This window comes from Eleginops maclovinus, chromosome 8, assembly GCF_036324505.1.
Source record: "Eleginops maclovinus isolate JMC-PN-2008 ecotype Puerto Natales chromosome 8, JC_Emac_rtc_rv5, whole genome shotgun sequence".
Taxonomy (NCBI): domain Eukaryota; kingdom Metazoa; phylum Chordata; class Actinopteri; order Perciformes; family Eleginopidae; genus Eleginops; species Eleginops maclovinus.
Window position 1 is genome coordinate 21458105 of NC_086356.1, and position 16301 is coordinate 21474405.

General features: G+C 44.2%; 1 protein-coding gene and 1 long non-coding RNA gene across 2 annotated transcripts; both read right to left on the reverse strand.

The window, feature by feature from the left end:
* Positions 1-556: 556 nt before the first annotated feature.
* On the reverse strand, positions 557-2746 carry LOC134868033 (uncharacterized). The gene is made up of 6 exons (XR_010166235.1): positions 2629-2746; positions 1832-2003; positions 1398-1602; positions 920-1099; positions 743-831; positions 557-663 (listed from the first exon to the last, which is right to left on the reverse strand). It is a non-coding gene; the product is annotated as an uncharacterized LOC134868033 (long non-coding RNA).
* Positions 2747-3569: 823 nt separating this feature from the next.
* On the reverse strand, positions 3570-9758 carry lyz (lysozyme). Its single transcript, XM_063890372.1, has 4 exons — positions 9500-9758; positions 5114-5275; positions 4706-4784; positions 3570-3771 (listed from the first exon to the last, which is right to left on the reverse strand). Exons 1-4 carry the CDS (start codon positions 9624-9626, stop codon positions 3705-3707), a joined length of 435 nt encoding a protein of 144 aa, XP_063746442.1. The 5' UTR covers positions 9627-9758; the 3' UTR covers positions 3570-3704.
* Between the last annotated feature and the right edge of the window lie 6543 nt (positions 9759-16301).

Here is a 16301-nt window from a genome sequence, read left to right on the forward strand (position 1 = left end):
CGTAATAATAAGTTATTACTAACATACCTTTTCTACTGCTGGTCTACTAGGCGAACACCTTTTCATGATGTGTCATAATTGTTCCAAGAGGCAAATAAATAAGATTGTGGACACAAGTTTGATGCGCAACTTGCTGACATGATATGCAGCAACACATACTAGATAAAATGACCAACACTGTCCTGCTGTTTTAATCCCCCTCAGACAGTACAACAGGATTCATATTTATATGCTGATAATTCTGAGATCATGGGGTGAAGGACAATGGCCCAAACAACCGCAGTAACACTGCTACAGTACCAAGGACGATATGTGTTTCCCCTCCAGCGATATATTACTGCGGTCAAGCCAGCCCAATATATGTCTCTACAGACCTGGAGACCGCAGATTCAGACCCGCACGTATGGATCTGCACGTTCAGACCCCTTGTGGTTTTTTGACAGTGCCACCTACTGATTGACTGTAAAACTGCAACTAGGATCAAGAATCATTGTTTGTGAAGCTATCAGATTACTTTTAAACAGTCTTAAAATGTCCAACAATGAAATGAAATGGTTTCAAATGTTTTATTTCACAGGCTTCAACAAATAGCCTTCATATTATGGCAGCGCTCCTTCCTTCCTGATCTGCCTTTCCAGCCTCCTGCAGAACTCGTCCACTTCACTGAAAACAGACAAAATGATAAATACTGGAATAGAAGAACCATCAATGTACTCAGAAATTCCTACTTCTCTCCCCTTACCTTTGATCGACAGCAGGCCCTGCCAGGAAGACCTGCTCTGCCTCCTCCCATGAAATGGCATTTAAGGCAGAGATGCCATATATGATGGCCTAAACAGAATTTTATGCAATTAAATTGATACAAATATCTGCCATTCATGCTTTTAAAATTCTGTAGCACACATAAGAATATATTCACCTCTGGAAAGAGAACCTCACAAATAAACTGAACCTCATCAGTGTATTTCACTGTTGCTTGTGTTCTGTCTAGCAGTGACTTAAGATGGGTGAAGAGAGTCTTCTGTTCCTCTTCACTGTCCAGGTAGACTGGGACCTGTTTCATCACTGCCCACTTGGATGGCTTGCCACCAAGTATACTCTAAGGCAAGGATTGGGAAATTATTTATTTAGTGTGCTGTGTGGCGAGAACTGCCTGAAATACTGACTATAAATAGCAGTTGAATTAAATACATAATGGCATACTGTACATTTATATTACATTGCATATACACAAATAAATGCATATCCTAAAGCTTAAAAAAGGAGCTAGTTAGTTCAGTGGTGAGTGATACAATTTCTGAGAATAATCCTAACACAAAGGGGCTGTTGTGGCAGCGTGCCTTTTCAAAAAAATGTTAGCACTAGTAACGAGAAAATGTAAACAATTCGAAAATTACCATCAAATGCTGCTCAGCTCCTTGTGAGTGCACAATGAAGTCCACCAGTGCCTTTTCAGCCTCAGCGCGGCCACTGACTGCTTGAATGTGGGGTGGAACTTGAGTAGTGAGGCCACTTTGTCTAGGCACTCTGAACACGGGTGGCAGGTCTCCCTTAATCAGGCTTATGGCCTCAGTTGTCCAGAATGCAAACCGCTGCCCATGACTTAAAAACAAGCAAAACACTACAATCAGTCTTTGCTGATATAATTTCCTGCGACATTATTCTTTCATTTTGTATGCTGTTCTTAAAAATATAATGCACTGATCCTGCGATATATAAAAAGAGTTTGATAGGTGTGAAAACATGCCCTGGGCTTCTCTATCAGGTAAGAAGACAAGAAGGATGTAACACACAAACCATGTCCTACATCGAGAATGTGTTCAGACTTTACCTTGGTAGTTAACAGCTCTGTTAAAATGGGCCTGTAGATGTTTTTTGCATTTGTTCAACTTTGTTGGCTGAAACAAAGTTGAGCTGCAGAATGGGCAATGAACCTGCTTGCAGCACGTCCTGCATTGCTCCAGTTGGGGCAGATTTTGTCTATGCTGGATAGTTATATGCACCTTTAAAAGACAGAAAGAGACTGTGTCATGAATAGAAGTTTAATAAACACACTACGCCAACACACACACACACACACACACACACACACACACACACACACACACACACACACACACACACACACACACACACACACACACGCACACACACACACACACACACACACACACACACACAATTTGGATATGCTGGATAGTTATATGCACCTTTAAAAGACAGAGAGACTGTGTCATGAATCTAAGTTTAATAAACACACTACGCCAAACACAGACACACACACACACACACACACACACACACACACACACACACACACACACACACACACACACACACACACACACACACACACACACACACAATTTGGTTTAATGTCACAGACAGTGCCAACGCCTACACATAGGCTATTGAGTTTTATTTTTGTTTAATTTAATGCACACGCTACAGTTTAACTAACAAGAGAACTTCTAGCAGAAAAATGCAAAGCTTTAATTAGCCTAAATATTATGTTGCATTTGACGTGCATAAGGCTAATTGTAACGTAAAATCAAACGTTCGTTACGCTGTCAAATGCATTTTCAACAACAAAAAAAGTCATGAAACGAACGATGTGACTTTCAATACCTTTTTTCCGGGTCTGCAGACACGTCCTTCATGTTCCGACAGAGTAGTTAACATTAGCATAACACAAACCAGGGGGCGCTGTAGCGGGTCCAAACGTGCGGGTCAGAATGTGCAGTCTCCGGATCTGCAGACACATGCTCCTCAGCCAGCCTCGTCTTCAGAAAACATAGTCAAGCCAGCCCCCTCGTTGTTTTGCGGTGTGCGTATATCCTATGCATTACGGTAAGAGCGTGGAGGAACAGATTTCAAAATAAAGCTGGTGAATGTAAATAAAAACGCAAATATAATAATAATAATAATAATAATAATAATAATAATAATAATAATAATAATAATAAATCAAACTAAATGAATACATAATACATGGAAAAATTGCAAATAGCTACCGCCTGCAAACTGTATTTCATAGAACATTTTAATTCTAATTGTATGTATAATAAGTCAAATTTAATAATAAGGAATACATTTTCAAAATCCAATGTGACATCAAAATGACAGACCAAGGTCACAGGTCATTCAGGACATTCTGGTGTAAAATTCCAAAATAAAAGCCCTTCAAAATGTCTTGTTAAAGCAATAATTTTACTCATTTACAGATTAGGATTAAGAGGAAACGATGTGTTGCCGGGGACTGATTTCCCTTCAGCGTATTAAAAAACCCTTGTTGAACCTCTCTATTATAAGATAAAATTGATCTGACAGAATATTAATGTTGCAATACTGCAAGTTCATATTTGTTATTTCCAATGCTTTATTGGATTTTGGTAACATAACATAAGAAGTGTATTTCCTGTTGAAAGAGGTAGACTTTCTCCGCTGACTCATATGACAAGACCTGTCAGAAATTCCTGATTTGTACCTTATAGAGAACACAAAACTAGTTTTCTTAAATATTCTTTAACACACATCAAATCTGTTGTTAAAAGCAAGAGGCCCAATGGTTCAGTTCATTTATTTGTTTTATTTTGCAAGATCATTGAAATGTTTGTCCTCAAATATCTCATTGTTGTTCAAAATGACACTTGTTCTTAAAACATGTTTTATGTTGATGACAGCATCCTGGTCTCTCATGTAAGTTAGAGCCCACATCCTGCCACGTAGCCGCTCAGGTCACGGTTCTCGCAGTGGCTGCGCCAGGCCACCCTGAAACCCACATAGAGATATTACCCATGTCCACATAATGTTTGTGAAGGAAACACATAACAGTCACTAATGTTGGTAACTAAAAGCAAAAGTAACAGAGTTACAGTAATGCACTACTTTTTGCTGTAACACAGTAATATAACGCATTACTTCTGAAATGTGGGTAATATAATACCCGTTACAATTCTCAGTAATGCAGTTACAACACATTTTAACCCGAAATGATGTGGTCTTTTGTTTTTATAAATTCACAAACATCGCGAGATATTCCGACACCAGACAAAAAAATTGTGCAGGTAGAATAGTAAGGCTGCAGTAACAGATTTGCGATTGAGTGCTGCAGGCTCGAAGAAAAGAGAAAGACAGGAGTGCGCGCAGGCCGAAGCAACACAAGGTCACTTTCTCTGGGTCTGCTGCTTGAACCCCGAGGAGTTCAGAGACTCGTGGCAGAGTGTTGAAGATATGCAGCCTCTGTCCTCTGTGGAATCGCCGGCTTTTAGAAAGCTTACCAGCCAAATCCCCGTTAACACACCAATGACAAGGTGAGCTAACGTTGCCATAGAGACTTGTTCATATACAGCAGGTCACAGGGCCGTGTAGAGGCTCCACTAACATGTTATTAATAACACACAGAGACGTCATGTTACCAGTATCACATATTATTCAGCCCACTTAAACGGAGCATGAGTTTCATGTCCAGCTCTTTTCCTAATGGCCAGCATGTACTGATAGATAGCTTTAATTAATGAGCTGCAATAAACTACATTTTAGCATTTAAAGCCATACTTTTGTGGTTATTTTGGTGAAAGTAACTCAAAGTAACGCAAAAGTAATGTAACGCATTACAGTTCAGAGACAGTAATAATGTAATATAACTTATTACTTTAAAAAGACAGTAATAAGTAATACTGACAGTCCCATGATCCGCTCTTACCACGCTCTGATGCCATTCGGGTCCCTAACAACGCGCTTGGCACAATTGATCGCCACACCGACATCATTGGTCAGAAGATCTGTGAAAAAAACAAAGAAATCTGGATTTGAAGGGTCATTAATAAAGTAAACCTAAATGCATGTACAACATGCTTTGTTAAAGAGACTGTGTTTATACAGCGCTTTCATCCAAAGCACTTTTTAATGTGTCTCTCTTTCTTTCATTCATATTTCAAAATACAGTCATTTGATTCAGTGTTAGCATTAGAAACCCCTGTATTAATTATTGCAGATTCAAAGCTTGGTGAATCAGGACAACACCAGGGAGGACAACATGGAAAGTAATAGAAAAGGAAGAAAATGACGCTGTGTGTGTGTGTGTGTGTGTGTGTGTGTGTTCATCACTGACCTCTGCAATTGATGTTGCAGGCGTTCTTGGAGCTGGGGGTTCGGCCGTCTTCACACCACCAGCGGCTGTTTATCTGAAAGATGCCATAGTCCGTGGATCCATCGGTGTTGTGGTTGGTTGCGGTGGTGGTGTAACTAGACTCCCACTTGCTGAGACAAACCCCTGCAGAGGAAACCCAACAGACCCGCTGAAAGTTCAACATGAACCCACAAAAGCCTTGTCAGGCAGCCCAACCTAAGCCATCATTGATGTTTTTACATGTGGCTACAATTCTTTCAGTGTACTGCAAGCTTTTCAAATCTGTAGGATATGTATACAAAAAGTGTATGATAGTCAGTAGCCTGGTATATGCATCAAACTGATGCTAATTTTCCACCACAAGTATTAAAAAAAATAACTAGAAAAATTCAATGTCTGTAGAAACTGCTGTGTGAATATGCTGTGTGATGGAGAGCTGACGCTGAACTGCACTGCTGGCTTCAACATGTAAGAAGAAGATGCAGGAACAGGTGTCATTATCCTTCTTTTGTGTGTTTCCTGCTTCATTTAGAAATGTTTTCCCCTCTTGTGTCAGGTTTAGCTTCACTTCCTGTCTGCGTTTCCCTCCTGTGCCTGATTGTGTCATTGTGTTCACCTGTTGCCCCTGTGTTTCTCCTCCCCCCTCCAGCTGTGTCTTGTCTTGTGATTACCCATGTGTATTTAGTCTCTGTTGCCCTTTTGTCTCTTATTCAGTTGTCGTCGTTTCCCACCTGGTCTAGTCCATGTTACCTGCCTGTTCCTGTCCGTCTTTCAAATGTCAAGTTGAGTATTTTTCATGCCCTGTATTCCCCAATCTTTGCATTTTCGTTAACAGCTTTTTTAAATAAAGCTCGCTTTTAGTTCAGACCCACATACCTGCCTCCCCTTGTTTTAATGCACTTGGGTCCTATTTCCCCCACCAGTGACAGAACAACCAAACCAGAATGAACCCAGCAGTGTTTTCCACAAACCAAGAGTTGTGTTATCTTATATACACTCTTGAGTGCATTTTGGGGGATTGGACGAGAGCCTCCTCTTACAGGGCCAAGGAGGCTGCCGAATAGAAACACGTTTCGAAGTGGCCAACAAGCCTTGGCTAAAAAGCTTGTTGCCAAAATGTCTGAGACTTTTTTCATGTAGCCCAAAGGGACATCCTCCAGCCACCAATCCCTTCTTGGGATCCCGCCTGACCTTTGGAGGTCCACGGAGCCTACAGCAGTCTGCTAAGGGGTGCAAGCCAAACCAGTCCTGTCACCTGTCCAGTCGACTCCAGCCTCGCCTGTCCTGCCAACTCCAGCCTCGCCTGTCCAGTCGACCCCAGCTTCGCCTGTCCAGTCGACTCCAGCCTCGCCTGTCCTGGCGACACCAGTCTCGCTTCTCCAGTCGGGGGTCCCGCCGACACCTGTTCCTGCTCCGTTGGGGGTCCTGCCATCAACTGTTCCGATGGGGGTCCCGCCAATACCTGTTCTTGTTCCGTTGGGGGTCTCGCCATCACCTGTTCCGATAGGGGTCCCGCCAACCCCTGCTCCTGTTCCGTTGGGGGTCTTGCCGTCACCTGCTTCGTTGGGCGTCCCGCCAACACCTGCTGCTGTTCCTTTTAGGGGTCCTGCCGAGTCAAGCTCAAGTCCCGTCAGTGGTCCCGCCGACTCAAGCTCATTTCCCGTCGGTGGTCCCGCTGACTCAAGCTCATGTCTCGTCGGTGGTCCTGCCGACTCAAGTTCATGTCCCATTGCTGGTCCCGCCGACTCAAGGTCATGTCCCGTCAGTGGTCCCGCCGACTCAAGCTCATGTCCTGCCGACTCTGGTTCAGGTCCTGTCGACTCAAGCTCATGTCCCGCCGACTGTAGTTCATGTCCCGTCGGTGGTCCCGCCGACGTAAAGTACCACCCTATTTCCTGCCAAAGCCATTTCCTGCCTCTTCGGGGGTCCCGCCGACTTGTGTTCTTGTCTCCTCGGTGGCCCTGCCGCCTCCTGGTCCAGGTGCTCCTTACCTTCCTCCGGAGCGGTCCCGCAGGCTTCCTGCCCGTCCTCCAGAGGGTTCCCAATGCGGCCTGCGCCGGCCTCCAGCCCGTCGTCTAGAGGCATCTCGCCGCCCCCAAGCCCGTCCTACAGCCCGTCCCCCAGAGGTGTCTTGCCGCCTTCCAGGCCGTCCTCCGGAGCTATCTGGTCGCCCTCCAGGCCGTCCTCCGGTACTGTCTCGCCGCCCTCCAGGCCCTGCTCCGGAGCTGCCTCGTCGTCCTCCAGAGCTATTCCACCATCGTCCAGGTCGTCCTCCGGAGTTCCCTCGCCGTGATCTACGCCCATGTCTCCGGCCTCCGGAATTCCCTCGCCGTGGCCTCCGCCCCTGTCTCCGACCCCCACTTTTCCCCTGCCACAGGCCCTGTCTATGTTCTGCCTCGTCCTCTGCCTTGCCCCCGGGCAGTCTGCCCGAATCTGCCTCCGGACCCCCTCCACCCACCCTTTTGTTCTGGTCATGCTGGTCTAGTCCAGGTTACCTGCCTGTTCCTGTCCGTCCTTCAAGTGTTGAGTTGAGTATTTTTCATGCCCTGTAGTCCCCAAGCTTTGCATTTTCGTTAACAGCTTTTTTAAATAAAGCTCGCCTTTAGTTCAGACCCCCATACCTGCCTCCCCTTGTTTGACTGCACTTGGGTCCTATTTCCCCCACCCGTGACAGCCGGCATATCAGGATAATATGGAATGGGTTTGGGAATTGGGATCAAAGATTTAATATGCTGATCAAAATGCATTGCCTGATCAAATGTCGCACCAAGAGTTTGTAAATCAGACCGAACAGCTGAGGAAAGGGACCCAATGCTCTTCGCAACCTTCGGAGCTTAACTGTCTGACACAATATTAACAACCTCTGTCTGTATTAAGCTGTAATAAGTTGTTTGACATCCAGTCCTTAATGGGATTTAGACAGTTGTGTAAGAAAGGTAATTTATCAGGCTTAAAAGAGACAGAGTTGAATATCATCAGCGGAGCAGTTGTAGCAAATGATACGGAATTTGCTGATAACCTGACCTAATGGAAGCATATATAAAGAATATAGGATTGGATCCAAAACGGAACCTTGAGGCACTCCACAGAGAAGAGCAGCGGTATCTCAAGTGTAAGGACCTAAAGACACTAAAAAACTACTATCTGAAAGATAGGAGGACAACCATTTTGGGGCGCTCCCTGAGACACCTACCTTTTAGAGCCTTTCCACCATTATTCCGTGATCCACCGTGTCAGAAGCTGCGCTAAGGTCCAGCAGCACTAAAACTGAGCATTCACCCATATCCGAAAACATCATTATGTAGTTAGAGACTCTAAGGAGAGCAGTTTCAGTGGAATGCTTCTGGCGAAAACCCGATTGGAGCTTATCTAAAATGTTGTGTGCAGGCCAGTTCCTGTTCCTTCGGGGGTCCCGCTGATTCCAGCTCCTGTTTCTTCCGGGGTCCCGTCGACACCAGATTCTGTCCCGTCATACTCCTGCACGACCTCCAGAGTGGTCCCACCCACCTCCAGAGGGGTACAGCCAGCCTCCTGCTCAACCTCCAGAGGAGTCCAGCCATCCTCCAGAGGGGTCCCGCCACCTTCAAGGTCATCCTCCAGCGTTGCCCCGCCCCGGCCTCTGTTGCCCTCAAGTCGGCCCCTAGAGTTTCCCTGCTGCAGCCCCCGCCCGTCTCCAGCCCCCAGAGTTCCCTCGTCTTGGTCTAGTCCCCTGCCACGATCTCTGCGCATTGCCCTGGCTCTGTTTCTGTTCTAATTGTTTCAGGTCAGCCTTGAGATTATTGTATTGCGTTTCTTTTTCATTTTTGAGGTTACTTGTAATAGCAATCACTTTTCCTTGTATAATTGCTTTGAATGCATCCCCTAATATGGCTGGGTCGTGTTGTTGTTATTGTTTTCCTTTAGGTATTTCTGTATTTCATCTTTGATTTGTTCAACAACCAATTTGTTATTCAATATGCCCACATTCAGTCTGCCCCCCAGTTTAATCTTCCAGTGGATTGCACAATGATCAGACATGTCAGCCCCTCCAATTTGACAGTCCTGTATTCTATTATATATTATATTGTAGTATACTGAGTGTACTGCCGAGTAATAGCTGATTTTCTTTTTTTTTTATCCAGTCTGTTGTCTGATCTAATCCTGATCCCCTTTGTCAGTGTGGAAAGCACAGCTTCACTCTCGATACACCATAATGTTAATTCAAGAAAAAGGCTTTTTTTTGGGTTTGAACAGTTTCAACATTGAAAATTGTGGGATAAGAAGGGTGCAAGAAAAGCTTATCGTGTGAAAGCTATTTATGTAAATGACTATTGTTTCTGAGACTGAACGTGCAGATTTCTCTGTTATTATACTACAGCTTATACTCACAGTCAGCCAGGCTGTTGCCATAGTAGTTGTCCATCCCATGATCCTTCAGCACTCGGGCCCATTCACAGCGCTCGTAGACCTTAGCGCTGGCCAAAGCCACCAAGAGCAGAAACACTAGACATCTCATGTTTGACTCTGCTGAACCGAGTGTAGCAGTTGCTGAGTGTCCTGTTGCAGTCTGAGCTGAAATGCTGCTGCTGCTTCTTTGCACAATTATTCCTTGTTTGACTTGAATTGTGTCCAATTTCAACAAAACAGTTGAATCAAGTAAAGATTTTTTCTCTTTTCACTTGGTTGAAATTCAGATTTTTGATTTGGACTTTGAGCAGCTGTTTGTTCACTGGCAGAGTGTTATCAGTGCGATAAGACAGGCTGTTGTGAAGGACATGGAAAAGATGAAGTCCAACTGGAGCTCTGGCACAAATTAATCTCCAAATTAAAATTCCCTGTGTGGCAGCCATGACAAAATACTATTATGACTCAAAGCTGATGTAAAAGTGCCCTGTGGAGTTTTCAATACACAGGCAATTAGCTTTAACTCATACAAGAGTAATGTATGCACAGTCATTTACTTATGTTGTCTTATTTACATGTTGTTGTGAGTCCTTTGGAATGAGTAATTGATTATATTGGGGAAATGTATCATTTTAGTGACCACAGCTATATTTTGTCTGGAAATTCCTTCAGTACAATGGTTAACACATTGTTATATACATGTGGGGTATATATATAAATGGTAATCTTGCATGTCAGTTTAAGTCACTCCTGCTTACAAGATTGGACTATTAACATCAGGCTACAATTCTAGCACTGACATAAGTCTAGATTGAATGTCTTCACATTATCTAGAACACTTCAGCAGCACAAGGAGAAGGTACGTGAACAGAGAGAGACTTAATTAATGTCTTGTTCAACTTATTAGGAGCACCGCAATAGAATTTGCAATCAATTATCACGTTGCAAAAGTAAATATAATCACTTTAATCAACTTTAAAACATGATCCGGCTAATCAGGGCAGCACCTCCTCTCTAGATGTTAATGATCATTGATTGGCTGCAGGGAGTCAGAGTGTGCCATCTACTTGACCTGTAAGTATTAATTGTTTTAAAATATAATAACATTGGCCATTAGTGCTTTAGTTTAATTGATTTTCTAGGGAATTTCACCAAAAAACACCTAGTTCTATATAATAGTGATGTTACGTACTGCGTAGAGGCTTCGGAGCGTGTGTCGAGTAATGCGGGAAGTTTTTTTGTGAAGCGCCTATCGAGGCTCGTATCGTTTGAGGCCAGTGACGTCATCGATGACAAACGAAGCCTCGCTGCCCGTCAATACCACATGACTGCTTCAGATAGTGCTTCAGATCGATTGAACCACTGACACTACAGTTTTATAACACTCATATTCCCCCTCCTGTACCCGGCCCAAGTGCGCCGATGCGATTAGGAAGACTCAAACCCTCACTTAAACCTCTCTGAAGATTGTTTGTTTTCATATTGATGTACTGTGCCGGGCTGGGGGGGGGGGGTGTGTACAGTTATTGAGCTGAAGCGCAGCGAAGCGCAGCGAACTAGATAGGCACAACACATAACTTAGTTTGATTTCCTAACATGCTTATCTTTCCTGGTTTTGAATAAAGGTTTTGCACCAAATGACACATCCCCATTGAAGCCCTCTACAGACAGGTTACGACGAGTGAGATATAGAAATGCAGGAACGTGTTGATTGGCAGAGAATCAACAAAGTATATTAACTAGAAATTACAGAATTTTCAGAGTATTTCAACATGTAGGCTTTGCAATGTTTACCAGCCTCCTGGGGCTTTTCAATCACAACCATTCAACAGAAATATATACTATATTGATTACATGAAAATGGGATTTCATGTTCATTTTTAAGGGTTTATTGTTAAAGTTCCCCTCATTGGGAACTCTGTATAAAGAGATCACACTGTGGAGATGTCATATCTGCCTGTTTTACAAACTTTGACCAACGGGGGGGTTTGTGCAAATGAAGCCTCATGAGATGAACCCTTTCGCGAACCAATTGGCTGGAAAGCTTCAAAGCTTCATAAGGCTTCATCTCGCCATCACTACTATATAATACTATAAATGCAGGCCAGGAGCTCAACAGCCATGGTGTCACTTCATGTGAATGGTGATTTAACACACATTAATGTAATTTGATGACAAACCATCAATATCATTAGTTAGTCTGTATTGTATTATCTATGTTCCCCACCCATTCCAGTGCTGCTTTCCAAACACTAATACCTAGCTTTATATTCACCCTTAATTGCAACCTTGAGACCATGGGGATTTGTTTTACCCATGCGGCAAACTCCGGGGCCGAGACGAGAAGCCCATAAAGAAGTGCCACAAACTGCAGTTCATCTACTGTTTATAGTACACACATACATATATATATATATATATTATACACATCTGCCATACATATCTGTTTATAGTACACATATCTATATATATTATACACATCTGCCATATACATCTACTATACATAATATATGCATCTGTCCATACCTCCTCATTCAACAGTGTAAAGTATTTAAATACTCTCAATGTATTCCACATATGTATATATTTCACATCCTCAAATCTGTATTGTTGATACTGTAAATATTCTTCTCTCTTTTTCACTATTTTATTTATCTTTTGCACCATGTATGTTGAGTTGTTGGAGGAGCACGCGACATAAGATTTTCATTGCCAACATATACGCTGTATCTGCTGTGCATATGACAAATAAAACCTTGAAACCTTGAAACCTTGAAACCTTGGCCGATAGGGTGTGGATGCAGAAAGGACCAATTTCCATAGACCCCCATGTTAAAATGCCCACATTTACAGCAGAAATAAACATGTTTGTAGCCTGGATCCAAAAAAATAAATAATATTCTGGATATAGTTATATTCCCCCTTCATGAAAATGGTTTGGGGAGTGAATTTTTTTATAACACACCCCTTTTTTTATGTTAAGTCTTAAAGTTCTTGCATAAATTAGGGCATGGTCACTGTGATGGAAACTTCTGAAGCAATGGAGACAAAACTCAGAGAGACATGGGAGAGCAGGAACTTGATGCCGAACCAATAAGGAAGATCTTGAAAATAGGAAGAGGTTTTAACTAGTTCCAAATGGGTAATCAACATTCTTCAAACGCCAGACTAAACAAGTGCAGACAATATGTCTAACGAAAACTTACATTTAGGTCACAAATGTGGTGTTTACCGGAGCATCTGTGTCCAGATAAACTGGCGCTAGCTGTCCCTAAATAATAAAGCCAATCTTAGGTCAGCATGAGCTTGTACCCACTGTGGGAACAACGAGGCATCGGAAGCCCAGGCGGCCCCTCCTCAATGAAGATAACAGCACCTTCAAGGCTGAAAAACTATACCATCGCAATACAGACAGGGGAAGGACACAATGATGAACTAGGTCAAAAGTTAAACACCTAAGCAAAACATTCCCTAACAGTTACCTCGAGTGACAGGTCTCTGCAGTGACTGCTGCTCTTAGCTTTCTGTCTCTCTCCTAGAAGTTCGTTAACCCTGTTAGCTCCTTTAGCTCCAGGCTACTACAGGGGCTCAGCTGAACCAGGAAACACAACTTGAACTCGGACGTGTTTGTTGTGTTGGTGCCTGGTGGACTATTCTTTATGTAAATATCGGACATAGGTTATGGCTCTGTGGTTAAAACAGACCGTCCATGAATGCACTTTCTTCGGTTGTTTTAACAGCAGTGTATGTTCCGCCGCACGCTGACAACAACACAGCGCTGGAGGAGCTGTATGGGATTATCTACAGGACAGAGACTTCTCGGCCAGAGGCCGCATTTATTGTGGCCGGGGATTTTAACAGAGCCAACATGAAGAAAGTCCTGCCGAAATACTATCAGCACGTCAGCTGCCCCACACGCGGTGGAAATACCCTGGACCATGTTTACACTCCTTTCCGGCATGGATATAAAGCCCTCCCCCGCCCCCCCCTTCGGCAAGTCAGACCACATAGCTCTTATTCTGCTCCCCGTTTACTGAAGAGACTGAAGAGGGACCGACCTGTGACGAGGACAGTGCAGCGTTGGTCGGAGCAGTCTGACTCTGCTCTCCGCCACTGCTTTGGCAACACGGAGTGGTGTGTGTTTGAGGAGGACGACATAAACACACACACTGACGCGGTCATTTGCTACATCGGCAAATGCACCGATGACGTCGTGCCGCGGATTAATGTACGGACATTCCCAAATGAGAAGCCCTGGATAAACGGCGAGGTCCGAGCTAAACTTAAAGCACGGGCCATCGCGCACAGCGGCGGTGATTTGGATGAGTACAGGGATTCCAGGTATGCACTCCGGAGAGCAGTGCGAAAAGACAATACAGGGACAAGGTGGAGTCAAACTACAAGGGCTCCAACGCCAGAAATATGTGGTCTGGACTAAAAACAATAACAGACTACAAAAGGACAACGAGTGGTGCTGAGGAAGTGTCTGCATCTCTCCCAGATGAACTGAACACATTTTATGCATGCTTTGAGAGGCCCCGGCTGTGGAGGCACAGAAGGCCCAGGATCCCTGCTCACTGGTTTTAGGCTAACCAGTGCAGATGTGTGTAGATCTCTGAAAAGGATCAACACACACAGGGCTCCTGGACCTGATGGCATCCCTGGCCGTGCTCTCAAGGTGTGTGCAGTTCAGCTGGCAGATGTGTTCACAGACATTTTCAATAGGTCACTGCTCCAGTCTGTAGTCCCCACATGTTTTAAAGAGTCCATCATTGTCCCTGTCCCCAAAAAGACAAAACCCATCTGCCTCAATGACTACCGCCCAGTTGCACTCACCTCCATCATCATGAAGTGCTTTGAGCGGTTAGTCAAACCTTTTATCACCTCCTCCCTCCCTGACTCACTGAACCCCCTGCAGTTTGCCTACAGGGAAACCGATCCACGGATGATGCCATCTCCCTCACCCTCCATACTGCCCTCTCCCACCTCGACCGGAGGAACACTTATGTGAGAATGCTGTTCATTGACTACAGTTCAGCATTCAACACCATTGTGCCAAAGGAGCAGATGTCCCAGCTTGCTCTGGAAGAACTGGTGGTGGAGGCCGGTCTGTCACCAAAGATGGTGCAAAGTCACTGTCTTTGAATTTATCCCGGTTATAAGGCCAAATTCTAGTGCTGCTAAAGCCATTCTGCACATTGACTGGTGTTCCAGCAATTGGTAGGGCCAACCTAACAATTCCAGGAATGTCGTAGATGGACATCGTCAGGCCCGGGTGGCTTCTCATCCAGGTATGGCAAAATGTGTTTACATGACGTTTTAGGGGGCCATAAACGGTGCGATCCTGTGGCTGTGATTTGTGGGAGCAATGGAGGGGGGGGGGGGAGATAGCAGGACAATCCCATTTTCTCTGCAGAAGTCTATTCCGCTTACAGAAAGACGCAAGGAATGATTATCAAGGATCAAGAGAACTTTGGCATCCAGTGAGGCCCTCGTGTGGTGGTGGAAACGAACCTGCGAAATGGTTGGTCAATGAAAATAGAGGTAGAAAGGTAGAGTTCAATTGATTCTGTTAATTTCTCTTATCTTATAATTTCACGGTCTCATATTCTTATATAATTCTCCCTACCAGCCCTCCCTTTAGGCTTACACTCTGCTTTAATACCTTCCTCTTTGGTGCTGAGACCATAGAACAGATCAGCTGCTCTTTATAGCTATTCTGCCAGGCTATCTTCCTGCTGGGCTGAGAAGACCCTCCTGGGAGTCCAGTAACCTGTACTCATCTCCTCTCCACGACCTAGCATCTCTCTCTTTATAATAAAGCGGTAGAGGGTTGTGTGGCAAATTGAATACTGTTTTGCCACGGACCTCACTGTCCTGCTTTCATTGCCCACTACATCAGCAGCTAAGGACAGAATAGGTAGAGGGACACCCCTATCTGTTGTCCTTTCCTGTCTTGTGGCATGCTGAAAAAACAGAACAGAAAATGTAGGATACACTGCAGTTTTGTCTGATTTTAGAAAGCAATTTGCTGAAATACAAAGAGCCGACACCTGGCTATTGAAATATGTTCTTTATCAAACCACTGAATTGCCTTTTATATTTATTTTATTTAATTGTCATTATTGTTGTCATGAGGGACAGTTGCAACACCATGTGGGGACGTTGCAACTGTCCCCCCCTGGCAGCCCTCTTAAAACTAGTGATGCTAGCCTAACACATTAGCTTTAACACATGAACACATGGTAGCTAAGTCTATTAAGAGCTAAGACACTGCACATTAAAACTATATCACTAAAAAGATCTATACTTAAACAGTTTAGACAGTATGACAAAAAATCTGGTCGTAAAACAAGTTTCTTTTTTACCTTGAATTTCAGTTCTCCCAGAATGAACGATGACATGTGGCTGTTACCCTCCAGAAAGGAGGAGGGGCCTACTGTGCATGTGCAGTAGGAGTGTCATGACTCTATCTCATTCCTGATTGGAGAAATCTTGCCGCATAGCTGGATCTGGCCACAACGCCTCGTCCACATCACAGGCAATATCTTCCCTTGCCAGACATCGAGAGAAGAAGCGCCTTGAGTGCCTTATCCATCCCTGAATCACACCCACATCAATTTCATCACGTGTCTCTTCCATAGCGTGCAAAAGAGGCATGCCACAAAGGGCTGCCGGTCGTAAACCTTCCACCGCCATGCTGAAAAGAACTCTTCTATGGGGTTCAAAAATGGTGAGTATGGTGGGGGGTATTGCACGACAAATGGTGGGTGGTCAGCAAACCAGG